Source organism: Peromyscus leucopus, chromosome 22 (genome assembly GCF_004664715.2).
Source record: "Peromyscus leucopus breed LL Stock chromosome 22, UCI_PerLeu_2.1, whole genome shotgun sequence".
NCBI lineage: Eukaryota > Metazoa > Chordata > Mammalia > Rodentia > Cricetidae > Peromyscus > Peromyscus leucopus.
Window position 1 is genome coordinate 36215451 of NC_051081.1, and position 26239 is coordinate 36241689.

At 47.7% G+C, this 26239-nt stretch overlaps 1 protein-coding gene across 3 annotated transcripts; it reads left to right on the forward strand.

Annotated features, from left to right (window-relative positions):
- The first annotated feature begins 22 nt into the window (after positions 1 to 22).
- Gckr (glucokinase regulator) lies at positions 23 to 24380 on the forward strand. Of its 3 annotated transcripts, XM_037198099.1 has the most exons (20): positions 23 to 1105; positions 1570 to 1725; positions 2117 to 2185; positions 3232 to 3300; positions 3671 to 3744; positions 4089 to 4155; positions 4380 to 4433; positions 5816 to 5910; positions 9256 to 9361; positions 10924 to 11042; positions 11465 to 11563; positions 11724 to 11821; positions 12143 to 12219; positions 12559 to 12655; positions 13211 to 13308; positions 13396 to 13479; positions 22123 to 22272; positions 22399 to 22448; positions 23457 to 23591; positions 23980 to 24380. In XM_037198099.1, exons 1-20 carry the CDS (start codon positions 1046 to 1048, stop codon positions 23981 to 23983), a joined length of 1761 nt encoding a protein of 586 aa, XP_037053994.1. In that variant the 5' UTR covers positions 23 to 1045; the 3' UTR covers positions 23984 to 24380. The 3 variants fall into 3 exon arrangements, with proteins under 3 accessions (XP_037053994.1, XP_028730739.1, XP_028730735.1); XM_028874906.2 differs by lacking the exon at positions 22399 to 22448 and having other exon boundaries at positions 24 to 1105; positions 13211 to 13245; XM_028874902.2 differs by lacking the exon at positions 22399 to 22448 and having other exon boundaries at positions 26 to 1105.
- Positions 24381 to 26239: the final 1859 nt, after the last annotated feature.

Here is a 26239-nt window from a genome sequence, read left to right on the forward strand (position 1 = left end):
TGTGTGTGTGTGTGTGTGTGTGTGTGTGTGTGTGTAACTCATTTGTTTTAGAGAAATCCATTAACCTGCGCCTCAGGTTTCCCACCTGTGAAGCATAGGAACCTCGAACAGTTTGTTAGACTGTCAAATGGAACACACTGGACAAGGTTCTTTAGAAACCTTCCGCTACTGTATGGAAGGAAGAGTGTTATTAATTTGCACCAACTTGATAGTTGTTGCAAAATTCATTCAGGGAACATGGAAGTCCTTAAATGATTCCATATTTTAGTTGAGTATGAAATCTGTGTGATATGAAATAACAGACCACTTCTCTGAGCCTGTTTTCTCGTCTAAAAGCCAGGCTGTCAACCATGACTTCTAAGTGTCCGGGGATCCAGCGACACCTACCATCTACGGGAGAAAGATACTGGCTGTATTTAGGGCAGGTTCCTCTTCGGCCCTCATTCTTCTGACGGTATTTCTATTTCTGTGACTTTTCCTCTGTGATATCCAGTTCGGTGTAGGTACACCCGGGGCCCAGCAGCTTCTGATGCTTTTCTTTCTGAGAGGAGAGGATAAAATGGGCCAGTGGGGCAGGGAAAGACTGCAGGCTGACACGTGATCAAGCCATGGCCCAGGTCCTCCGACTCCTCTGACCCTGATCTCTGGCCTTCAGAGGCATTTGGGCCCCGGAGCTCTCTTGATCAGGGATTCTTTCTGGCCTGGGTGTTGTTCTGCATATCCAGGCTCCCAGCCTTCCAGAGGGCACTGTGCCTGAAGGGCAAGAGCAATGACCCTCTCCTCTTCTTCGAGAGCAAAGCAGAGGCTGTGGAGACAGAGGCTGTTTCGAAGAACACCCTCAGGCGCACCCATGGAGGGCTGGGAAGCTAGGGACAGGAAAGGGTGGGGAAGAGAGGGGTGTAGGGGGCAGGCCTTAGAGACACAGGGTTAATCATCTCCATGGCTCTCAGATAAGACCCTGCCAGCTGGAAGCAAAGTTATTGTCACCAGGGGAGTTTGTGTGACTGCAGAGGCAGGCAGGACAGTGTGTCCGCAGTGTGGGACCATGCCAGGCACAAAACGATATCAGCATGTGATCGAGACCCCTGAGCCTGGCGAATGGGAGGTGAGGACCTTTCTCAATTTCAGCCCTCTACCCTGATTCCTTGAATAGTTTTAAATTTGGACTAGCCTCAGTCCTAAGCTTCTGTTTCCTGCCTCTTCTTCCTCCTCTTCTTCTTTTGGCTTTTGAGACAGGGTCTAGCCCAGGCTGGCCTCAAACGTGCTGCCTATCTGAGGAAAGCCTTGAACTCCTGATCCCCCGGCTGCCATGTTCCAAATGCTGGGATGGAAGGCACACACCCATCATAGGCATTCTTTCTCCTTGTCTTCCCTTGTGATCCTCCGTCCCTAATAGACTCAGAACATCACATGAAGACTAAGTTCTTGATATATGACTCTGTGTGTGTGTGTGTGTGTGTGTGTGTGTGTGTGTGTGTGTGTGTGCCTGCTTCCACTCCCACCTCCAGTCCAGCAGGCAGAAAACAGACTTTGGCTTCCTGTTCCTGCCCTTGTCCCCCTTCTGTCTAGTTGTCAGGGTATGAAGCAGCTGTGCCAATCACAGAGAAGTCCAACCCACTGACCCGGAACTTGGACAAAGCAGATGCAGAGAAAATCGTTCAACTGCTGGGGCAGTGTGATGCTGAGATCTTCCAGGAGGAGGGGCAGATCATGCCCACCTACCAGGTGACCCAGAGTCAAGCCTCGGACACTGCAGAAGAGATGCCAAGCCAACCACATCTCAACCTCTACCCTCCCAGACTATGACTCCTGATTTTGGAAATCCTGAGCCCTCTCCTCCATCCCAATCCACCATCCTCCGTTTCTTCGCTTTTCTCCTCATCCCCCCCCCCTTTTCCCGTGTATTTATGTATATGGTGGGGAGATTTATTCCATGGGGAAATGTATGGAGGTCAGAGGACAACTTTTGGGAATCAGTCTGTTCTTTCATCATGAGGGTTCCAGGGATCGAACTCAGATCATCAAGCTTGGCGGCAATCCCCTTACCCAATGAGCCATCCCAATGCCTCCTCCTATCCTCTGTTTCTTCCTACTGATTCCTGTCCACTCTCTACAGCGGCTGTACAGCGAGGCTGTTCTGAGCACCATGTTGCAAGTAGCTGGGAAAGTCCAGGAAGTCTTGAAGGTGCGAGCTCTCCACCTGCTTCTCATCCAAACATGTTTGTTCCCTATAATGTCCTTCTTTCTTGGGTCTCCAGCTCTCATTTTTATAAATCTCAACTCTTTATTAACTTGCTCTTCCCTTTGGATATTTATTGTTATCTTGGTCATCATAATACTTATGATAATTACTAGATAAATAATACTCTATCATCAGCAGTACATTTTCTAATTTTGTTTTGTTTGTTTTGGTTTGGTTTTTCAAGACAGAGTTTCTCTGTGTAGCTCTGGCTGTTCTGGAACTCACTCAGTAGCTCAGGCTGGCCTCGAACTCACAGAGATCTGATTGCCTCTGCCTCCCGAGTGCTGGGATTAAAGACATGCACTACCACTGCCCAACTTAACATTTTCTTTTAAAAATTATTATTATTTTTAGCATGTATGGTTGTTTTGCCTGCGTGTATGTCTGTGTACTATGTGAGTACTTAGTCCCCACGGAGAGCAGAAAAAGGTGTTGGATCTGGATTTACACATGGTTGTGAGCTGCCATGTGGGTGTGGACAATCAAACCTGGTTCCTCTCGAAGGGCAGCCAGTGTCTCAGTCGCTGAGCCATCTCTCTGGCCCCAGCCATGAACCTTCACACTCACTACCTTCACAGAAACCTGTGAAGTTGGTATTATTGTCTTTTTTTTTTTTTCTCTTTCCAGACCAAAGAAACAAAGAAAGGGGGATCCCAGTAGCTTGCTTGCATGTACCCAGCTGATAATTGCTGGCTGCTTCTGCTTTGAGTATTTATTTGTATTTAATTGACAAAGCTGCTCCCAAGTCCCTGCTGGAATAAGTAGGAATTTTAATGAATAGCTTAGTCAGGGAGGACAGCCAGGAGGATTTCTTTCTCCAAATCATTGTTCTTGTTTGCTACCCCACACAGCCTATGTTCTACTCAATTTTATGATGACGGGAAGAATAAGTAGTTCTAAGTCTTCCTCCATGGCTGACAAAGGAAAAAAACAAGTATGCTTCTCCCCCGAGCTGGACCCTGGTGACCCGGGTTTCTCTCCTTCCCCAGGAGCCCGATGGAGGCCTGGTCGTGCTGAGTGGGGGAGGAACCTCTGGCCGGATGGCATTCCTCATGTCTGTGAGTATGCTCATTCCCTGTTTTCTCTCTTCCTTCTGGGGTGTCACCCAGAACCACAAAGCTCGCCAGAGGTAAATTCTCTCAATAGACACATTCTCTCCCCACCTCCTTTCCAAAGGATAGGAGCCCAGGAGAGAGTCTGATGTTTCTGACCCCACTAGAGTGATACCTTCCTCTTGTTAACCCTCCGCCACCTCAAGCATCGCTAACCGATCATCCCCAAGTTGCATCTTTAAGTGGGAGATGACAAAGAAGTTAGGGTTAACTATTGGTCTAAAAGACCATTCTGCATCCTCAATCCTCTAGAAATTGAGAATCCACATGACATCATTTTTATTGGTCCCTCTTCGTACCCTTTCCTCCTGGACAGGTCTCTTTCAACCAGTTGATGAAAGGACTTGGACAAAAGCCTCTGTACACATACCTCATTGCAGGAGGTGACAGGTAAGTTACCTTGACCTGTGCATGTGGCCCGAACTTTTTTTTTTGAAACTGAATTTGAATGACTTTAGTCAAAGATTATATTGAACCTCAGTCTCCACCATTCTGCATAGTCTTCTATCTGGTCCTTCACAGACTTTTATTGCCTACCTGGCCTTGTAGGTATTTGAGTTTTGTTTTGTTTTTAAAAACTCTGTGGTGTATCTACCTTGGTCCATGCTAAACAGGAGGTGCCCATTCAATGACAGCTTCCCCCCATTCCGTTCTTTCAATGTGCCCTTTCCTAATAAACTATAGGTTCTGCTTCTTAGCCAGTGCCAACAACCTGATTGAGTGTGCACCCTTAGGTCTGTCGTGGCCTCTCGGGAACGAACAGAAGATAGCGCCCTTCACGGGATCGAGGAGCTGAAGAAGGTCTGTGTTTTCCAATACTACTCAACTAGAGACACCTGTAGGTCCCTTTTCATAGGGCTAGAAAAGCGCCAACCCCAGCCAAGGCCTGGCCCCTACTCTGGTCCTGATTTTCTCATACAGTAGATGTGTACCCTGGTGACCTCCCTATCACCCTGACCAACCCTCCTCCTCCAGGAGACCGCCCTGCTCCAGGGCACCCTAACTCACACCTCCTCCATTCCTAGGTGGCTGCTGGGAAGAAGAGAGTGATTGTCATAGGCATTTCTGTGGGACTCTCTGTAAGTGTGAGGACGGGCTGATGGGACCATTTGACAAGAGGAAGGGGTGGGGCTAGAACGGCACGCAAGGTGGATTGATGGGCCGGGTGCTAGGAAATAGAAAACCAACACAAGGAATTTTATTTTAATTTTCACCAACTTCGATCTGTTTTTTTTTTTTTTTTCATGGATATGAAAAGAGGGGGAGGCAATTCCATCTCAGAATAACTGTGCATTGATTCATCACCAGCCAAGATGGACCGACTAGTCCAGGGGTCAGCAAGCTATGCCAGCAGTCCGTGTAGCCAGCTAGCTGCTTGAACTTGTGGACCATTTTACTGGCGTGCAGTCTTAGTGTTTACTTAGACTTCATGGCCTCTTTTGTGCTAGGCTTAAGTTGTTGGACAGAGATCACAGGGCCCACAAAGGCTGCAGAATTAATCTCTGGCTCTTCACAGAAGAGTCTGGCCCCTGGCGTCCATCCCCACCGGCAACATCAGCATCCATGGGGACTGGTTAGGAACACTGGATCTCAGGCTCCAGCGGGTCAGTCTGCGTTTTAACAAGATTCTCAGGATGTTTGTATGAGAACCACGGGATGAGGTTTCCTGTCAACCCCACAACAGTTTTGATTCTAAGAGTTCAGGGTGCAGAGCATTAGATCTCAGCAGCTGTATGATGAGGAAGAGGAGGCCATTGGCCTCAAGGAGGTCATTTCAGTGACAATTGTGATCGGCACTTTCCCAGCTTCATCATTTGGAGGATTTCCGAGAAGGAACATAAGAAACATGCAGCGCTAGCTGGGTGACTCTTGCCTGTAATCCAAGCACTCAGGAGAAAGAGGCAGAAGGTTGGCTGTGTGTTCAAGGCCAGCATCAACTATACAAGGAAATCATAGCTCAGAGAAAAAGTAGATCTGGCCGGGCAGTGGTGGTGCATACCTTTAACCCCAGCACTCGGGAGGCAGAGCCAGGCAGATCTCTGTGAGTTCGAGGCCAGCCTGGTCTACAGAGCCAGATCCAGGACAGGTACCAAAGCTACACAGAGAAACCTTGTCTCGAAAAACAAAACCAAAACCAAAAAAAAACAACAAAAACAAAAAAAAAAAAGAAAGAGAGAAAGAAAGAAAGAAAGAAAGAAAGGAAGGAAGAAAGAAAGAAAGAAAGAAAGAAAGAAAGAAAGAAAAAGAAAGAAAGAAAGAAAGAAAGGAAGAAAGAAAAAGTAGATCTGCTACTTTTGGGGTCCTTGTAAGAAGTAGGCTCCCCTACATAAAATTTGGGCTCAAGTCTTAACTTGGCTGCGGCATCTGTACTTCTAGCAAGCGTGCCGGGGCAGGTGCCATGCGGACCTTGGGAAAGATGGAGTGGCCTCTTTAATGTGTCTTCCTCTCTTGCTCCCGCCAGGCCCCCTTTGTGGCAGGCCAGATGGACTTCTGCATGGATAACACAGCCGTCTTCTTGCCAGTCCTGGTTGGCTTCAACCCGGTGAGCATGGCCAGGTGAGGCTTCCGTTGGGACTGGCTGGGCCTTGGGGGAGCCCGGGAAAGGGACATGTCAAAGTCCACAGTATGATCGGCGGGAGGCGGCAGATGGATCTACAGTCTTGCTTGCCAAGCCTCAGATTGTCAAAGTAAATAGGGGCTGGCCCCGAAGCTTCTGAAGTTTTTATTGGTCGCTTCATTTCCAGTGGTCCCTCCTTGTTTCAGGAAGGGTGGAAGGCAGTTTACAAAAGCCACATAAACCAGGTGGTGGTGGCGCACACCTTTAATCCCAGCACTCGGGAGGCAGAGGCCGGCGGATCTGTGAGCTCGAGGCCGGCCTGGTTTACAGAGGACAGCCAGGACAGTTCCAGGACAGCCAGGGCTACACAGAGAAACTCATGTATCGAAAAAAACAAGCAAACAAAAACAAAAGGTACATAAAACAAATTCAAAGCAGGAAGGGAAGTAAAAAGATAAGAACTAGAAGGAAAAAGCAGGATCAGGAAAGGGTATACCCCAAAGGTCTATGCTTTTATCTGGGGTGACCCCCAAGCGTCTTCTCAGAGTAGCAGGGGTCCCAAGTGGCCACCCACTCCTCTTTCCATCTCCTTTCTTGCTCTTTCTTTCATTATCCCAAGAGCCCTTTGGCTCCTCTTGGGCTGCTCACATCTGCCCCTCCTCCCTCTTGAAGCCCTGTGCTACGGAACCACACCTTCTTGGGAGGAGAGGGACAAGGTCTTGCTATGTAGCCCAAGCTGCCCCATCCAAATGGCCACTTGTTCTGATCTAACACTCCATGTCGCTGGCTAATACTGTGCAGGTATCGTTCTTTATCGATTTGGGGTAAGGCCATGAAATGTCTATTTTGTTAAAGCATCCTTGGCGATTCTAATGCAGAGCCACGTTGGGGGAACCCTATGGCACTGAGGGCTTCCTGTCCATGAGGGACTGCAGTGAGAGAGCCTGGTTCTTTTGGAAGTTCTCCTCCAAGTCCCAGATTCCAGGCTTGTAGTGTAACTCATACTAAGGTGTAAATGAATCTGTGATACTCTTAACCCTGATCCTTTTCGTGGAGGACGCTTCTTCACCCAAAATATATCTGCAGCAGCGGGTGCTAATTTCAGGCCCTGTGACTAAGTGAAATGAAGAATTTCAAACAATGTAGGCGTGGAGACCTTCCAGTTGTTCCTTAAAGCGGTGGCTCCCTGTCTTGGCTCATCTTCAGAACTGTCTCGGAAGCTCTATAAAAATACAGTTTAGGGCTCTGTGCACGCCTGCTGAGGCCAACCTCAGGGGAGATGTGGTATCCAGAACTGGATGGTTACTGCGAAACAGAGCCCCTCCCCCCCCGGGGGGGGGTTTGTAGCTAGAGTTTTCCTGCCTTGCCCACAGTCAGGACAAATCTTTGTCACCCGCCAGTCCCACAGCCGCTCAGACCCAACCAAGTAAACACAGAGACTTATTTTGCTTACAAACTGTATGGCTGTGGCAGGCTTCTTACTAACTGTTCTTATAGCTTAAATTAATCCATTTCCATAAATCTATACCTTGCCACGTGGCTCGTGGCTTACTGGTACTTCACATGCTGTTTGTCAGGGTGGCGGCTGACAGTGACTCCTGCCTTCCTGTTCTTTTATTTCTCCTCTCTGTTAGTCCCGCCTATACTTCCTGCCTAGCCACAGGCCAATTAGGCTTTTGTTTTGTTTTGTTTTTCAAAACAGGGTTTCTCTGTGTAGCTTTGTGCCTTTCCTGGAACTCACTTGGTAGCCCAGGCTGGCCTCGAACTCACAGAGATCTGCCTGGCTCTGCCTCCCGAGTGCTGGGATTAAAGGCGTGCGCCACCACTGCCTGGCCCCGATCAGGTTTTATTTATTGACCAATCAGAGCAACTTGACATACATACCATCCCCCAGCACAGCCAAGTGCAGACCATCTCAGACACCTACACTCAGCCTGTGGTCCTGATCATCCTCTATGCGGACCTGCTGGGTAAAGCCACGAGGAACCCAAGAACGGGCTCCCACAGGACATACGGAACATCCCACAGCAGTGGGTATTGATGTTCAGCGAAGTCTGGGAATCCTAATTTTTACTGCACAATGTTGGTGCTTTGTCTGTTCCCTCCTTGGGTCTAGGGAAGCAGAGGCAGGCAGATCTCTGTGAGTTCAAGACCAGCCTGGTCTACAGAGTGAGTTCTAGGACAGGCTCCAAAGCTACACAGAGAAACCCTGTCTCGAAAAACCAAAAAAGAGTTCAAGAAGGGGCTGATGTGGGCCTGTAATCCCAGTGCTGGGGAAGCAGAGGCAGGAGGATTCCTGGGCGTGCTGGCCAGTCAGTCTAGGTTTAGTATCTCAAAAAATAAGATGGAGAGTAATTAAGAGAAGATAGCTGGGGTTGGCCTCTGACCTCCACACACAAGTGCATATGGAGCTGCACACATGTGCATACACACACACACACACACACACACATGAACACACACACCACATACACACACACAAAGAGTAAAAGAAATAGTTAAAAAATTATGAAATCTTGTCGGGGATGTGATGATAAGGGACAGTTAGGGATGTCATGTGCAGGGGTAGCTCAGTAGTCTTTAAGGTCCTGGCACACTGATGAATTCACAAATTATCTCCCACTTCAGAAGACCCTAATTTTTTTGACATTCCAGTTTGTAGCTAAGCACATAGACTGCACCAGCTCTCTTGTCTCATTAATGCATTGCTTCGTTCCTGATTCATCGATTGTAGAATATTCACCAACAGATGCTGCAGTTAACAGCATAACTTCATACCTCGTTAGGGACCAACAATCTCCCTCAGGTAGTAAGGGTTCATTCCTTGGATGAGATTTTTAGATGTATTTCCAAGAAAGGGAAGGGTCTCAAAGGAGTCTAGGATGGAATATGAGGTGGTAATTTTTTTTAAGATTGATTTATTTATTGTGAATACAGTGTTCTGCCTGCATGTATGGCTACAGGCTAGAAGAGGGCACCAAATCTCATTACAGATGGTTGTGAGCCACCATGTGGATGCTGAGAATTGAACCCAGGTCCTCTGGAAGAGCAGACAGTGCTCTTAGCACTGAGCCATCTCTCCAGCCCAAGGTGGTAGTTTTGAATTTGGCTTCCAGCTAGAACTTGAAACTTGAATGTTGGTTTTGTTGCTGGCTTTTGGTTGTTGTTGTTAACCCAATCCTTGGGGTTCAGGGACACACCACCCCAAATGCTCCAAAGCATATTTCCCTGTGAAGTAGTTGACCTCTGACCCCACTCTCTCACTGATCCTCACTACTAGCTGAGGCCTTTCCTTCAGAGTCTCACAGGAAGTCTTTTTTCTTACGTGTTTTTCTGGACCTCAGAAATGACCCCATTGAAGACTGGAGATCGACATTCCGGCAAGTAGCTGAGCGGATGCAGAAGATGCAAGAGAAAAAGGAAGCTTTTGTGCTCAATCCTGCCATTGGGGTAGGGCCCAACTTTCTTTCCTTTATGCACCTCTTCAGGCATGTGGGAATTGCTTGCTACTTACTGGGGACCTTTGATCTTATAGTCCCTGTTCATAAATCCCCAAGGCATTTCACGTCAATGCACATGGTTTCAACGAAGTCCTATTTTCTCTTTACCTCAAAATGCTTTTTAAAAAATCTTTATTTCAACCCTACTTATCAGTAATCAGTAGGTACTTCTAGGGTCTAGAACAGCCTAGAAAAGCTAGAACAGTTTAGAGGGTTTAGAACAGTCTAGAAGAGCTAGAACATTTTAGAGAGTCCAACAGTCTAGAAGAGCTAGAACAGTTTAGAGAGTCTAGAACAGTTTAGAGTCTAGAACAATCTAGAAGAGCTAGGATAATGTAGAGTCTAGAACAGTCGAGAAGAGCCCTTTGCCATCTATGCATAGACAGCAGCCTTCACTAACCAACCACTGTTAAGTCTCATTCAGTCTCTTTTACAGTTTCAAATGTCAAATATGGCTTTAAAAACCTGCATGCAGTTTCATTCTTTTGTTTGTTTTGTTTTGTTTTGTTTTGTTTTTCCAGATGGGATTTCTCTGTGTAGCTCTGGCTGTCCTGGATCTCGCTCTGTAGATCAGGCTGGCCTCAAACTCACAGAGATTCACCTGCCTCTGCCTCCCAGGTGCTGGGATTAAAGGTGTGCACCACCACCGCCCATCGCCTGGCTTTTTTCTTTTTTCTTCTTCTTTTTTAAAATTTGTTTATTTTTACCTCTTTGTGTGCATTGGTATTTTTGCTACGGGTGTTGGGGTCTCCTGGAACTATAGCTACAAACAGTTGTGAGCTGCCATGTGGGTGCTGGGAATTGAACTCGGGTCCCCTGGAAGAGCAGTCAATGCTCTTAACCACTGAGCCTTCTCTCCAGCCCCTGACTTTTTTCTTAACTAAAACTTTTGCTCCCTACCTCCCTTTGTCAGTGGTGGGCACCCCTGAGACCTTCCTCTTGATCTACCACTGAGCTCAGTCCCCAACCCCAGTCTTCTGCTCTTAATCACTGGCCACACCGTTCCCTCTGCTGTGATCTCTGTGATGTGCAGTGTTACAAATCACCCGAGTGCCTGCTCCATGTGTCTGTACAAAGCATGGGGAACTTGGCACTGAAGAATGGCAAACTGCCATAAAACAGGGTGGGGAAGGTTCTCAGAAAGAAGAGTACTCTCTGAAAACGCTGGACCCAGAGACACACTCACTGTGGCTTCCTCCTGAGTCTTGGATCCACCATAGAGACCGCCAGAGGTGGCCCTTCTCTTCTGGTCTCCTCCCGTTAAGCACGCTCCAGCACCGGTTCTCATAAAACAGTCAAGGCCACCAGGAAAAGATGGGCCCGGGGGTCACTGATGAGAGTGCACATCCTGTGGGGACCACCAACCACACTCACGCCCGGGAGTCACCAATCACATTCCATGTCGGTGGTCACAGACACCACTCCGTGCTCAGGGGTCGTGAACTGTTGAACTGGTAGACTCCTGGGTTGTTCTCTTTCTTCCAGTTCCTCTTAGTATCTTTGCCTCCTTAGCCCGAGGGCCTCAGTGGCTCCTCCCGGATGAAAGGTGGGAGCGCCACCAAGATCCTGCTGGAAACTCTACTTCTCGCGGCCCATAAGACTGTGGACCAGGGCGTTGCGGTCTCTCAAAGGTATGGAGGAAACAGACAAGTTGGGGGATCAGATCCATGCAGTGGTGACGTGGGGGAGGAGGTGGGAGGTTCAGAATCCAGAGGCTAGCTTCCAAGATGCATGCAGGCTAGAGGCCGCTCTGCTTTGACATCTTTCCCTTACCAGAGTCTCTGGCCCAGCTTCAGAATGCTCAAGCCCACCCTCTTCTTGGCTTTTGTTTTTCCCACTTCAGCCCTCTTTTTAAATAGGACCCTTTCTGCTCTTATCAAAGGGGCTCTTTCTCCCTCCTTCTCCCCCCCCCCCCCCGCTTCCCTCCATCAGGGACTAGCAAAACTTCTTTGAAAAATGGGAATTGTGTCTTCCCTTAGGTGTGGGTAGGGATACCTAGGTCTTTTTGGGGGGATACCAGGCCCTCTTTGGGAGCTAATGAATTTTCTTCCAGATGCCTTCTGGAAATCCTGAGGACATTTGAGCGGGCTCATCAGGTGACCTACAGTCAGAATTCCAAAATTGCCACCCTGATGAAACAAGTCAGCACCAGGTGTGTGGCTGTGTGTCCGTAGGGGACATCTTGAGGGCAGGGCACGGTCTGCGGGATGGGTTAACAAGAGTGATGGGTCCATGTGCTGGAAGGCCTTGGGTGTTTCCTCTTGGGTTGTTCATGGTGATCATGTGTGTCCTGGCCTCTGACTCACTCTCAGCCTGGAGAAGAAAGGCCGAGTGTACCTAGTTGGCTGGCAGACCCTCGGCATCATTGCCATCATGGATGGAGTGGAGTGCATCCACACCTTTGGTGCTGGTAGGCCCTAGTCCTGATGCTCTTTCCAAGTATCCCAGCCAATTGGTCCCCTATCAAAGCGTTTTCCTGCAGACCCCGAGGTTCTCCAGTGCCCTCCATAAAGAGGCATGTCAATCAAATGCTTTTTCCATTTGAAGCACCAAATTCCACCTCGCCCTTGACCTCTCGGCTCGCCCCTCAGTGCTTGGACTATAGCTTCCCCCCCAGATTACGGCTCACCCCATGTCCCACTTTCCAACCCCATGACAGCCCCTACAGCAGAGCCTCAGTCCTATCTTCTAAAGCCCGCCATTCTTTTCTCTCTGATCTTAAACGTCCCAGATTTCCAAGACGTCCGTGGCTTTCTCATTGGTGATCACAATGGCATGTTTAACCAGAAGGCAGAGCTCACCAACCAGGTTGGAAGAGGACAGGCCTTGGGAAGTTTTGGGACTCACTGGTGTTCAGAGGCTAGTGGGGGAGTGGAGCCTGGGGGTGAGGGAGGATGAGGGGATAAACAGTCAATGTAGGTCAGAGGCCACTGAACCTCAAAGCAGTGCGTACGGAAGGCTCTGGATTGACCCTCCAACACTTGGCTTTCGTTCACCTTTGGTAAAATGCTAACATTTTGAACACTGATTTTTTTTCCAAGTGAAGTCAGAAGGGCTGTATTAGATGTCCCCTAAGGTCCCCCTCAGTCAAGTCTGTGCTCTTGAGTGTCCTGCTGGGAGGAACTCGCCTATCTTCTTCTGTCCCAGGGTCCCCAGTTCACCTTCTCCCAGGATGACTTCCTGACTTCCATCTTGCCATCCCTCGTGGAAATTGACACTGTGGTCTTCATTTTCACCCTGGATGGTGAGAGGGAAGATGGGAATCATGGGGTTGGAAGCAGCGGGGTTTAGAGGAGCTGCCGTTTTGAGTCTCAGGGTGCCTCATCAGAGGAGATCGTCTCAAAACACCGTGACCAAAAGCAGCTTGGGTAGGGAAGGGTTTTTTCCTTTTTCTTTTTTTAACCTTACAGTTTATAAGTCTATCACCGAGGGACTTCAGGGCGGGAACCAGAGCAGAAGCCATGGACGAACGCTACTTTCTGTCTTGCTCCTCATAACTTGCCCAGTCTGCTTTCTTATGGCACTCAGGACCACCAGCCTAGGGTTAGCACCGTCCATAGGGAGCTGGGCCCATCAATAATCAAGAAAATGGGCCACAGACTTTCCCACAGGGCAATCTGGTGGGAACATTTTCTCAACAGAAGTTCCCTTTTCCCACATGATTCTGGCTTGGGTCAGGTTGACACAAAACTACCCAACACATAGGGACAGAGTGAGCGTCCCGGCAGGTCCCCAGGGTGGCAGGAAGAACAGCTTCCTAGCCCGGCCTTTTAACTCAGGTGCCTCCTGTCCCATGCAGATAACCTCACAGAGGTCCAGGCGTTGGTGGAGCAGGTGAGAGAGAAGACCACGAACATCCAGGCCCTGGTGCACAGCACTGTGGGGCAGTCCTGGCCAGTGAGTGTCCAGCAATGGGGAAAAGATCTGGGAGTGGTCCAGCCAGGCCTTCTGGAGCACACCACCCGTTTATCTCTTCCTCCTCAGGCCCCTCTAAAGAGGCTCTTTCCCTCCATCATCAGCATCACGTGGCCGCTTCTTTTCTTTGATTATGAAGGGACCTACATCCAGGTAGGTGGGGATGAGACCGCAATGCCAGCAGGAGCGGGGTCCAGAAAACCCCCAAGGCTAGATGGCAAAGAGGCCCCATACCTGTTTGTCTTCTTTCCTCCCCAAGCCGGGCAAATTCTCAAATGATCAGGTCTCTAAACAGAGTTGCCAAGGCAACAGGGTTCGGTCCTTTCTAGGAGTGTACAGAAAGGGCCAGACAGGCCACCATTCACCACAGGCACATTTGTTCTCTGGGACAGGTTAATTGTTGATGTTGAGGTCATTACCACCACCAGAAAAGCGTTTCTTTTGCACGGCACACTATGTGGGACATAACGCAAATGTGACCCCGATGGAGTCCTTGTGCAGTGGAAATGACAATTCAGGAGACACCCAGAGAGGAATCGTGGGAATACTGAGCAGTTTGGCTTGGAGCGGACACCGGGAAATCTGGGTGTCAATCCAGCTCTGCTGTGTGTCCCAAGAAAGAAAACTTGTATCTCTGGGCCTGACTTTTCTTACAGTCAATCTGCCTACCCTTCATGGGACAGAACCAGGGTCCAGAAGAAGTGCTGGGTTATGATCTTTCATCATTATTCAAACTACTTCCAGACTTGACGGGACAGAGCCAGCACACAGCCTCACTGAACCCAGAGTTCTTACATAACTGTCTCTCCTTAGTGGGAAATCCACTCCCCTTAGTCTTTTGTTCTAAATGGTGTTCCTGTGTCGTATCCCTTCTTCTTGGCATGCTTCCCATGTTCACATTCTCCTCCAACATTGCCTGTTTTTGAAGACGTCTTCTCTGAATAACTGTACATTCTTATATTCTTCTTCACACTTACACAATCATGATGCTTAATACAAATACAAATTATAGCCTAATGAATATTCATATATATTATCTCAGTTCTTACAGCAATCTCCTAAGGCATGTGTGTTCAGTTTCGCCATCTCTCCAGCCCCTTTTCTTCTTCTTCTTCTTCTTCTTCTTCTTCTTCTTCTTCTTCTTCTTCTTCTTCTTCTTCTTCTTCTTCTTCTTCTCTTCCTCCTCCTCCTCCTCTTTTGGTTTTTGGTTTTTGATTTTTTTTTTTTTTTTTTGGTTTTTTCGAGACAGGGTTTCTCTGTGTAGCTTTGCGCCTTTCCTGGAGCTCACTTGGTAGCCCAGGCTGGCCTCGAACTCACATAGATCCGCCTGCCTCTGCCTCCCAAGTGCTGGGATTAAAGGCGTGCGCCACCACGCCCGGCGGACGGTTTTTGTTTTTTGAGACAGGGTTTCTCTGTGTAGCCCTAGCTGTCCAGGAACTCTGTAGTCCAGCTCTGTAGACCAGGCTGGCCTTGAACTCACAGAGATCTGCCTGCTTCCGCTACTTAAGTGCTAGGATTAAAGGTGTGCACCACTACCCCCTGGCTATTTCTGCTCCTAATGTAGTGACATTTTATTTAAAGTTTGTCTTATTCAGATCTATTAGTTTTGTTTTTTTTCCTTGTGGTTTCCAATCTTTCACTTGGTGCTGGCTTCTTCTCTTTATATGGAATTGTCTGAAGAAAAGGTTTCCATTGGGACTTTATTGTTCTTTGCTTGTGGTTGCTATGATAAAACACTGACTGAAGGCAACTTGGGAAGGTTAAGACTTTCATCTTATATGGCACAGTCTATCATTGCGGGGAGTCAGGGCAGGAGCTCAGACAGGAAGCAGGAGCAGAGGCGGGGCCATGGGGGAAAACTGCGTCCTGGCTTGCTCAGTTTTCTTTCTTCTTAAATTTTCTATTACATTTTACTATTTGTGTGTGTGTGTGTGTGTGTGTGTGTGTGTGTGTGTGTGTGTGTGTGAGAGAGAGAGAGAGAGAGAGAGAGAGAGAGAGAGAAGGAACTGACTCCCTTCTTCTACCTTGTGGATCCAGGGGATGGAACTTAGGTTGTCAGCAGGCACCTCTACCCACTGGGCAACCCCACCAGCCCTCAGCCTGCTTTCCCATACAACCCACAACCACTTGCCCAGGGGTGGCACCACTCACCAGAGTGGGCTGGGCCCTCCCCCATCAGTCATCAACCAGGAAAATGCCATATAGACATGCCCACGGGCCAGTCTGATGGCGGCAGTTCCTCATTTGAGGTCTCATCTTCCTGGGTGACTCTAGTGTGTGTCAAATTGACAAAACCCAGCACTTGCTGACCTTTGGTTGTAGGAATATTTTTGATAGTGTAATGGTCTTCACTTTTTTTTTTTAAGATTTATTTATTATGTATACAGTATTCTGTCTGCATGTATGTTTGCAGGTCAGAAGAGTGCACCAGATCTCATTACAGATGGTTGTGAGCCACCATGTGGTTGCTGGGAATTGAACTCAGGACCTCCGGAAGAAAAATCAGTGTTCTTAACCACTGAGCCATCTCTCCAGCCCGGTCTTCACTTTTTAAAAAATAATTTATTTTTATTTTATGTGCATTGGTGTTTTGCCTGAATGTATGTCTGTGTGAGATCTTGGAGTTACAGAGAGTTGTTAGCTGCCATGTGGGTACTGGGAGTTGAACCTGGGTCCCCTGGAAGAGCAGTCAGTGCTCTTAACTGATGAGCCATCTCTCCAGCCCGCCCCCTTTTTTTTTTGTCGAGACAGGGTTTCTCTGTGTAGTTTTGTTGCCTGTCCTGGATCTCACTCTATAGACCAGGCTGGCCTCGAACTACAGAGATCTGCCTGCCTCTGCCTCCCAAGTGCTGGCATCAAAGGTGTGCGCCACCTGGCTGGTCTTCATTTTTAATTTGAAACATTTTGCTCTACTCACCAACACTTCGCCACATCTACTTCATCCATTTCTTTTCCCTAGCTCATCTGAAAGATAAGCGAAGCCATCTTATACTTCACAGTGTGCCAGGCAGAGTGGCACACACCTGTAACCCTAGCGTTTGGGGGGCAAAAGCAGAATCAGGAAGAGTTCAAGGCCATCCCCAGCTACATAAGAGGTTTGAGGTCACCCTGAGTTACACCCTGTCCCCCCCAAAAAAACAAACCAAAACAAAACAAAACAAAAAACCCAAAACTTCACATCAATCACTTCAGAATACATCTATTCCGGGCAAGGACATTTGCTCCTCTAAGTATGATATAATTACCTACTCTGGGAATGACAGTTAATCTGATACCATTACCTAAATTCAGATTTCCTGAGATATCCCTGGGAAGTTGTTATTCTCCAGATCTGGAATCCGATCAAGGATAATCTACTGACTTTAATCAGTAGGTCTCTCTGCCTTCCCTTAGCAGTCTTTAGTCTTTTGTTTTGTTTTTTTTTCTTTCTTGTCTCTCATTGACGTTGCTATTTTTAGAAGTCTAGGCAAATCTGTTTCCAGAATGTACCTCACATTTCCATGATGTACAAACAACTTCTGTATTGTTTCTTCATCACATTCAGGTTTATGTTTTGTTTTTGTTTTTGTTTTTTCTTTTTCTCTTGGAGGAGACTAGAATGTCACATCAGGAGCTGGCATCTGTCTCTTCCTTGGCGAGGCTGTGGTGACTTATTCAGTGGCGGCGATGGCTGCTCTGTTGCTTTGCATCCTGTCACCCAGCTGTCCTTACCCACTGCGCTCGCATCTGCTGCTGATTTCTCCTTGACTCAGTTATTCCCGTGGTGACTCTCAACTGGTGATTTTCTATTTCTAGCTCTTCCTCTTATCTATATTCATTAATTGGCTTCCTTCTCCAAGGAACTTCCTGTTCATGCCCCACCCCATCTGTAATTGTTTAATGTCATTATGGACTCATGAATTTTCTGCTGTTGTTAAATGTTTAGATTTTTTTAAAGACAGGCTTTCAATGTAGCCAAAGCTAGACTAGAACTCATTATATATCCTAGACTGGTCTTGAACTCATGACCCTCCTCCCTCAACCTCCTGACTACTGGGATGATAGACATCCACCACCATGCATGACTTGGATGTATTTTAATATATTCTATTTTCTTTTTTTTTTCATACGTATGTGTCTGTGCCTGCTTGTCTGTATGTACGCCATGTGTGTGCAATGCCATGGGACAGAAGAGGGCATCAGATCTCCTGGAACCGAAGTTACAGGAGACCGTGAACTTCTCAGTGTGGGTGCTGGGAATAGAGCTCAATCCAAAGCAAGAGTAACAAGTGCTCTTCATATGGGTCATCTCCACAGCCCCTTAGCACTCTGCCTCTCTGTCTCTGTGTGTGTGTGTCTCTCTCAGTCTCTCTGTCTCTGTCTCTCTCTGTGTATGTGTATCTCTCTCAGTCTCTGTCTCTCTCATTTTCTGAGACAGGGTCTCTCTGTGTAACAGCCTCGGCTGTCCTGGAACTCACTTTGTAGACCAGGCTGGCTTCGAACTCACAGAACTCTGCCTGCCTCTGCCTCCTGAGCACTGGGATTAAAGGTGTGCACCATGCCTGGCTTCCCTTACTATATTCTCTTAATACTTGTTTTTCATTTTAATCCTCAGAATGAAAGTTTGTTCAAGATGGCTTCCTCAGGCCTATTCATAGCCATATTTAAACATACTTTGCATGTTTCTTTTTGAAAAAACAAAATGGAAAACAAACCAAAATTAAAAAAAAAAAAACACACACCCTTATTTCTGGGCAAAGGGTGACATACATTTTACATGTCATGTGCTTTGCTTAACTTTTCTGAATGTTACTCAGCGGCAGTGTACAGATCTCTTCTTCACTTATAGCTGAGTATGTACACGTATGATAATTGACCTGACCGATCCCTTATTTGGGGCATCAGCTTGTTTTCAACATTTTGCTATTGCCAATAACGAAGCAATGATTGTGCACGCATCTAAGCGTGTCTTTGAGATAAATGCCTAGAAACGTCAGATATTTGTCAAAGGTTACATACAAATAGAATTTTGTTGGAGGTCGTGAGCTTTTATTCCATTGCCTTTCTACCGCTCGCTTTTAGCAGCTGGAGTTTATATTAATGCTGGCTCCATACAGCCTCCCAGAGAGTTCTGTCTGGCTTCATTCAATTTCTGTGTAATTTTCATTTTTTACGTATTATTTATTGACATTTTAAAGTAGTGGGATGGTACCCAGGGCCTCACACATGCTAGGCCAGTGCTCTGCAACGGAGCCACACCCCTGCCCGTATCTCTAGGACGTCAGAGGTGGAGCATCTTCCCTCTGCTCCCCTTTATTCTCCTCCACCCGCTCCCCGCTCTCTTTTGCTCTCTTACCCCGTTTTTCAGTTGTCCTGTGTAACTGAACTCAGGGGGTCCTGAGACCCCCTTATGTAAATCATCTTGCCTCAAGTCCATGATAATCCCTCCCTGCCTGCTTCCAGCGTGCTGGGATTACAGAGGTCCACCACTGGGACCAGCCTTTGCTTCTTTTTTTCTAACAGGCTTTTAAAACTTTTCTGACTCCCTTGGCCTTGAGTTCTTTATAAAGCCATTAGTGTTCTATTTCTGATACATGTTGTAAATATTTTCTCTTGGCTGTAGTCTGCAAAGAGTCTGCTTCAGTTTTTCCAAGGTTGAATTTGTCAATCTCACTATTACCATGTGGGGCTTGGAGCCCAGGAAGCTCCTCCCACACCCGGGCTGGTATGGTACCTCTGTGTTTCTTCTTGCAGTTCTTAGGACTTTTGTTTATTCTTGTGGAAGCAGTAAGGCATGAACTCATTTATATCTTTCCAAGCAATTACCTAATTGTCTTAGTTACTTTTCTGTTGCTGTGACTAAACACCATGACCAAGGCGACTTATAAGAGAAAGCATTTAATTGGAGGCCCCGCTTCCAGTTTCAGAGGGTGAGTCCGTGGCCATCAGAACAGGGAGCAGGGCAGCAGGCAGGCGGGCATGGCGCTGGAGCAGTGGCTGAGAGCTTACATCTTGAGACACCAACCAGGAAACACAGAGTGTTAACTGGGAATGTCGTGGGCTTTTGAAACCTCAAAGTAACTGTGGGAGAAGCATTCAAATATGAGCCTATTGGGGTCCTTCTCGTCCAAACTACCACACCAACTGTCTCAGTTTAATTGTTAAGTCCAGCTGCTCTTGAGTGATGCAGGATGTTCCATGTGCCCTGGTCCAATAACAATACAGTGAGTTTGCATGCATTTTTGCAATGTTAGAAGCATTCTGGATTTTCTAGTTGTTCCACTGGCCCATCTGATGATGCACTGGTACCATGAGCTTAATGATAGAGGATTTGTGGCATGTTTAATATGTGTAAGTATTATCCCTCCCTTATTAAATATTAAGGACTTTCCTAGCTATAATTGCAGGTTTATTTTTTCCATTTGAGCTTTAAAGTCAATCATGTAAATTTTAAAACAACTTTGTTAGTGATACTTAATGGCATACATGGCTAATAATATAACTCAGATTTAACTGGCTTCTTTCCCACAGGCAGTGTCCTAAATGGTATATAGCATGGTATAAAACACCACGACCAAAAGTAACATGGGAAGAGAAGGCTTTATCCTATCTCGTAACTCTCAGGTCAAACACCGCCATCGCTGAGGGACATCAGGGCAAAGCTAAAGCAGAAACAGAAGCCACAGAGGCGCTGCTCACTGGCCTGCTCTCATGGCCTGCTCAGCTTGCTCGCTGCTCACTGGCCTGCTCACTGGCCTGCTCAGCTTGCTCGCTGCACACTGGCCTGCTCACTGGCCTGCTCAGCTTGCTCGCTGCTCACTGGCCTGCTCACTGGCCTGCTCAGCTTGCTCGCTGCACACTGGCCTGCTCTCATGGCCTGCTCAGCTTGCTTGCTGATCACTGGCCTGCTCACTGGCCTGCTCAGCTTGCTTGCTGATCACTGGCCTGCTCAGCTTGCTTTCAACCCCCATCATTCACGCAATAACGACAAACAGGACATCTTTAAAAAGTGAACACAAAAGTTTCTAGTACACGCTCTTCCAAGGGTTTGTGTGACAGTCTCATACGGCCACAAGGACAGAGACCCTGGAGCAGAATTAGACACTGCCTTAGTGAGACTATGGCTAAGTCCCAGTACTTAGCTCCTCCTACATTTATGGCATCTATGGATTTAGGGATCCTTCAAGGGTCAAATAAAGAATCTGGAGGCTGGAGAGATACCCTAGCAGTTCAGAGTGAAGGGACACCAGCCTACTCGAGCATTTGGCTCCAGCAGGCCTTGCCCTTCTCCCCCATTCCCTCTGCCTTGCTAAAAACTGTTAGATTACAGTCCTAAAGCAAAACCAGGAAGGCCTTTTCTTTATTTGGACATTTTCCTATGCCAGACTCCCTGAGGATGAGTACCAAAGTCCAGTGATCAAAAGCTCTCTTGGGTTCACCTAATTAACATGCCCAATCAAAATATCCCACTACCTCCTAGCCCATTCTAACACAGACCTCCCCTTTTCCTCCTATTTATTTATTTATTTATTTATTTATTTATTTATTTATTTATTTATTATGTATACAGTGTTTTGTCTGCATATACACCTGCAGGCCAGAAGAGGGCACCAGATCTCATTACAGATGGTTGTGAGCCACCATGTGGTTGCTGGGAATTGAACTCAGGACCTCTGGAAGAGCAGCCAGTGCTCTTAACCTCTGAGCCATCTCTCCAGACCCCCTTTTCCTCTTCTTAAAAAGGACACCTGCAAGGTCATTTGCTGCTGGTTTCTGTCTGAGTCAGAAAGCAGCCACTTTACCAACCCCCCACCACACTTAATAAAGAATCTCTCAGGTTGGGCGGTGGTGGTGCACGCCTTTGATCCCAGCACTCGGGAAGCAGAGGCAGGCGGATCTCTGTGAGTTCGAGGCCAGCCTGGTGTACAGAGCAAGACCCAGAACAGGCACCAAAGCTACACAGAGAAACTCTGTCTCAACCTCCCCCCCCCCAAAAAAAAAGAATCTCTCTGTGAAAAAAGATGTTTGGGTGTGGTTTGTGCCTAATGGGGGTTCTGGAGGAAGCCCCGCTGTTGGATCTCTTTCAAAGAGCACCGGCTGCTCTTCCAGAGGACCCAGGTTCAATTCGCAGCACCCACACAGCAGCTAATAATGGTCAGTAACTCCAGTTCCAGATGCCCCCTGCTGGCCTCCTAGTTCACTGAACACATGTGGTACACAGACACACATGCCAGCAAAACACCCATACATGTTAACAAATACATGTAAATAAATCCTTCTAAAAATAAAGTGGAATGTTACACATGAAAATTGAGAGAAGAAAGGCCAAATTCACAACTGCCTTATTAAAAGCAAACTTTAATAAATATCGACAAGAAAGATGGACACTGGCCAGGTCCATACCCGGGATTCCCAGAGTATGGTGCCTTCATCCAATCAGGGGCAAGCATACATCCTGAGTACGTCCTGCCCATGTACCTCCTGCCTACCTTGTGATCAAGCACATCTTGTGTAGTTGGGGCAACCAATTTTGTTTACTGGAAACACTTGGCTTGTTATCAGACGTGAACAACAGCCCCCAGCATTCCAGGAAGTTATCTGTCCTGGGGCAAGTGGAGCTGACAGGTTGACTTTAGTCCTCAAGATCCTAGAATAAAAAGGAAAGAAGATTGTTAGAGCTTGTTCTCGTCAAACAAAGGATCTGCGTCTCGGTGTCTGGTCTCTTAGCATGGGTTTTCTGTGTTATCCTATGGCTCTCTCACCCTGCTGCTCTCCCAGCCTCTTAACTTCCAGCGTTCCCATGTGCTTGCATTTTAGAAGTTCCAGCGTGAGCTCAGCACCAAGTGGGTGTTGAATACAGTGAGTACCGGGGCTCACGTGTTGCTGGGGAAGATCCTACAGAACCACATGCTGGACCTCCGCATCGCCAATTCCAAGCTCTTTTGGAGGGCGCTGGCCATGTTGCAGGTGGGAGCTTAATGCGAGGGCCCCCAACCTTGATTGCCACATAAGGTGTTTTTTTTTTTGTTGTTGTTGTTTGTTTGTTTGCAAGGTTGGAGAGGGGTATAGGGTTAAGAGCTAGTTTTTCCACAGGTGTATCTTTCTCGGGCATATCCTCCTGTCTGTATCGCATGCGCACAAAGGTACATAAGAGTGAAACCTGTAACTACCAGGCGACATTCTTTAAGTTTCAAGGATGCAATAGAAACCCAACTCTACCCAAGCAGCGGTGGCACACGCCTTTAATCCCAGCACTCGGGAGGCAGAGGCGGGCGGATCTCTGTGAGTTCGAGGCCAGCCTGGGCTACACGGCGAGTTCCAGGACAACCAGGGCTACACAGAGAAACCCTGTCTCAGAAAAGAACTAACAAACAAACTCGTGTTGCTCTAAGCCAAAGCCAGTGAGTTTCCGTGGAACTGAACAGTTCCAGGACAGATGAATGCTCTTGTGACCGGACCTAGAAACTTCGGTCTCTAGCTCTGTTTCTCCTCTGAGTTGTTCTCAATCTCGGGTCCATTCTCTTCCTTAGGGGCCACAATTAGTGCTAGTCTAACATCCTGACAATCATTGGGAAGGAGTCTTTCTGTTCCTTGCGACTCCAACCAGTGCCTGGTGGAGGGCCCTTATTGGCTTGTCTTGGGTCATGTGCACAACTTTGAACCAATCGCTGTCCTCCAGCGAGAAATGGCTCCCTGCTCATCTGCTCTGTGTACTTCCCAGACGCAGGTGGGGCGGGATGGGAGATGAGCTTGATTGCGGCCTCAGAATGGGGACCAACAGTTATCCAGGAAAAGAAAGGGGCCAATGCCAGAAAGGAGAGCCAATAGATGCTGACCGGAGAACATGATGGGTGGCCTGGAAGGTTGCTACCCTTGGATCGCAGCTGTAAATCTCACCAATTTCCCACTCCTCATGGGCCAGCCATGGTCCACCACCAACTCCTTTAACTCAGTTTTTCGTTATACCTCGTGATTATGGGATTGTCAGAGGGGACAAATTCTCCGGCGTCTTCTGCCAATCCTCAGGAGCCCAACACCCCTACCCTCACCCTCCCACCCTACCCACCTTCTCAAATCCCTTCCTTCTCCTGTGACACTGTTCTCAATTCTCCTTGGCATCTGCCCGGACACGGACCTTACTTCTTCTGCAGCGGTTCTCTGGACAGTCCAAGGCTTGCTGCATCGAGAGCCTCCTCCAAGCAATCCATTTTCCCCAACCACTGTCAGATGATGTCCGGGCTGCTCCCATCTCCAGCCATGTCCAGGTTGCCCACGAGAAGGAAAAGGTATCCTTCCCCCTTGCCGGCCATTCAACCAAAACTTTCTGAGGATCTTAAACATCTATGGAACTTGGTGTGACACTGGATTTACACAGCTCAGAGATCTGTGCCACATAGAGCTCCCATTTGGAGGGTAGGTGGATGGGGGTAGGGGTGGGGTGGGAGGAGTGACTGTGACAGAAACTACAGAGGCAAAAAAAGATACCAACAAAGGGGCTTCTGTTTTGGAGGGGCATCAAGAAGGACTGAGAGGCTTTTGCACAGGACTTCTTTCTAGTCTTGGTAACAGCTTCCTATTCCTGCACCCACCTTACCTCCTGTGCCCAATTCTCTGCCTCTCCCAGGGTCTTTCTCACATAACCTTTTCTCCAGCTCGCCCTGCCCCTTCCCACAGGTGATCCCTACAGCCTTGCTGAGTCTGCTCCTCCGGTGCTCCATCGCCGAGGCTAAGGCACGCCTGGCTGCAGCTCCTTCCGTCTGCGAGGCTGTCAGGAGCGCCCTCTCTGGGCCGGGTCGGAAACGCACCACCCGAGCCCTTGGAGACCCGACATCCTGTAGTGCACTGAATTGATGATTCTGGGACCTCGAAGGGGCAGAGCCGTGGTCCACTCCCACGAGGACTTGTGCCAACAATACGCGTGGTGGTGGGACAAATCCAGTTTCGGGAAGTGGGGTGGGGGGAGCACTAACAACCCAGGATCGGGGAAGAGTCCCGCTCTCAGCCGGATCATTTCCACTTTTACTGGCATCTTCTGATCTCAGAAATAAAACTAAATGTCTTGCTTTGGAAACTAACCTTGCAAAAAGTCAGTTATCACAAACAAGGAAAATGGGGGCACCAGGTAATTTCGGGCAAGAGAGAAGGTACTATTCACTAGAGAAAGACAATCCCAATGAGACAAATTCCTTCTGACTAGAATGAATGACACATCTACTTAGAGACCAGTGAGCAGAGGGCTTTGACTGCACCCTCTCCCTGTGTTTGAAGAAAGAGCAAAGGAACTCTGGATGTGCTGGGGACCCTTTGGTGGTGGGATCCAAAGAACACTAGAAACTTGTCTGCACAGCTTTAGACTTCATCTACCATGGGTTTTGATAAATAAAGGCACCTGGATTCATCCCAGGTGCAGTCAGTCTTTAGTACCTGCAGCCAAGACTCTTACGGTAGAGATCTGGCTCCCCCTTGTGGCAGAGAAACAGCCGATTATGAGATACCCAGGACCTCCCTATGGAGAGAGTTCATTGCTAGAATTATTTTGAGATATTAGAGGGGAAGTCAAGAATCAAGGAAAGTTTTGGAACAAATGAGGTTAAAATGAGGCAAATAAAACCTGAGAATGTTTTGAAGGCTTACAGTGGTTCTGTGGAGTGAACAACAGGGAGTTAGGTCCTTGTTAGGGGATTCTGGGCTCTAGGCAGAGCTAAAATAGTTCAGAAATTCCTTAGAATTGGGTAAAGCACGGCAGTACATGACTGTAATCCCTTCATTTTCGAGGATGCAGTAGGAGATTGTGAATTGGAGGCTACATGTCAAGAACTCTCTCTCTTCCAAAGAATTATCCAGAGACATATGGTCTACAACCAGCCTCCACACAGCTAGCACTCTGGAGAAATCAGACATCCGAGGAGATGAAAACAACTAGAACAGGCAGCCATGATGCTTAAATGTTGATGGGGGTGGGTGGTGGGTGGGTGGGGCTGACCATTGGGTTGAAGAAGATAAAGGCACGTGATCTCTTGGGTACCCATTTGCTGCATCAAAACCAGGAGGATTTAGGGTAGGCGACAGTTGGATACTGAACACACTGGAAGTCTAATATATTGAAAATGGAACTCATGACCATTCTTCCGGTCAGCTAGTTGTTATTTTCACAACTTAGGTGGAACTGGGTTTAGACAGGCTAGCATGGGTCTTGAATCTGTTAAAGAGCTGGGTCCTCTGCAAGGACAAGAGCTCCTAACCACGGAGCCTGTAAGAGCTGGACAGTGGTGGCACACGCCTTTAATCCCAGCACTTGAGAGGCAGAGTCAGGCAGATCTCAGTGAGTTCGAGGCCAGCCTGGTCTACAGAGAGAGTTACAGAACAGCCAGAGATGTTACACAGAGAAACCCTGCCTCAAACAACAACAACAACAATCAAAGCAAAAAGAGTAGGGTTTGGGAGATGGCTCAGTGGTTAAGATCACTGGCTGCTCTTGCAGAGGACCTGGGCTGAGTACCAGCACCCACATGGTGGCTCACAACTGCCTGTAACTCCAGTTCCAGGGGATCTGATGCCCTCTTCTGACTCTCTTGGGCACACATGTGGTACACAGACATTCATGCAGACAAAATATCTATACACATAAAATAAATTTTAAAAAAAGATGCTAAGGATATGGGAGAAAGGGTAAATGGGGTTTAGTTACTACTATTACAGCTTTTATGAGCACTATGAAATAAAAAGTCTATTAAAAAATAGAATTCCTGCCAGGCAGTGGTGGTGCATGCTTTTAATTCCAGCACTTGGGATGCAGAGGCAGGTGGATCACTGAGTTCAAAGTCAGCCTGGTCTACAGAGTGAGTTCCAGGATGGCCAGGGCTATGTAGAAAAACTTTGTTTTGAAAAAATGAAACAAAAGCAGAATTCCCAATTATAATAGCATGTCATATGT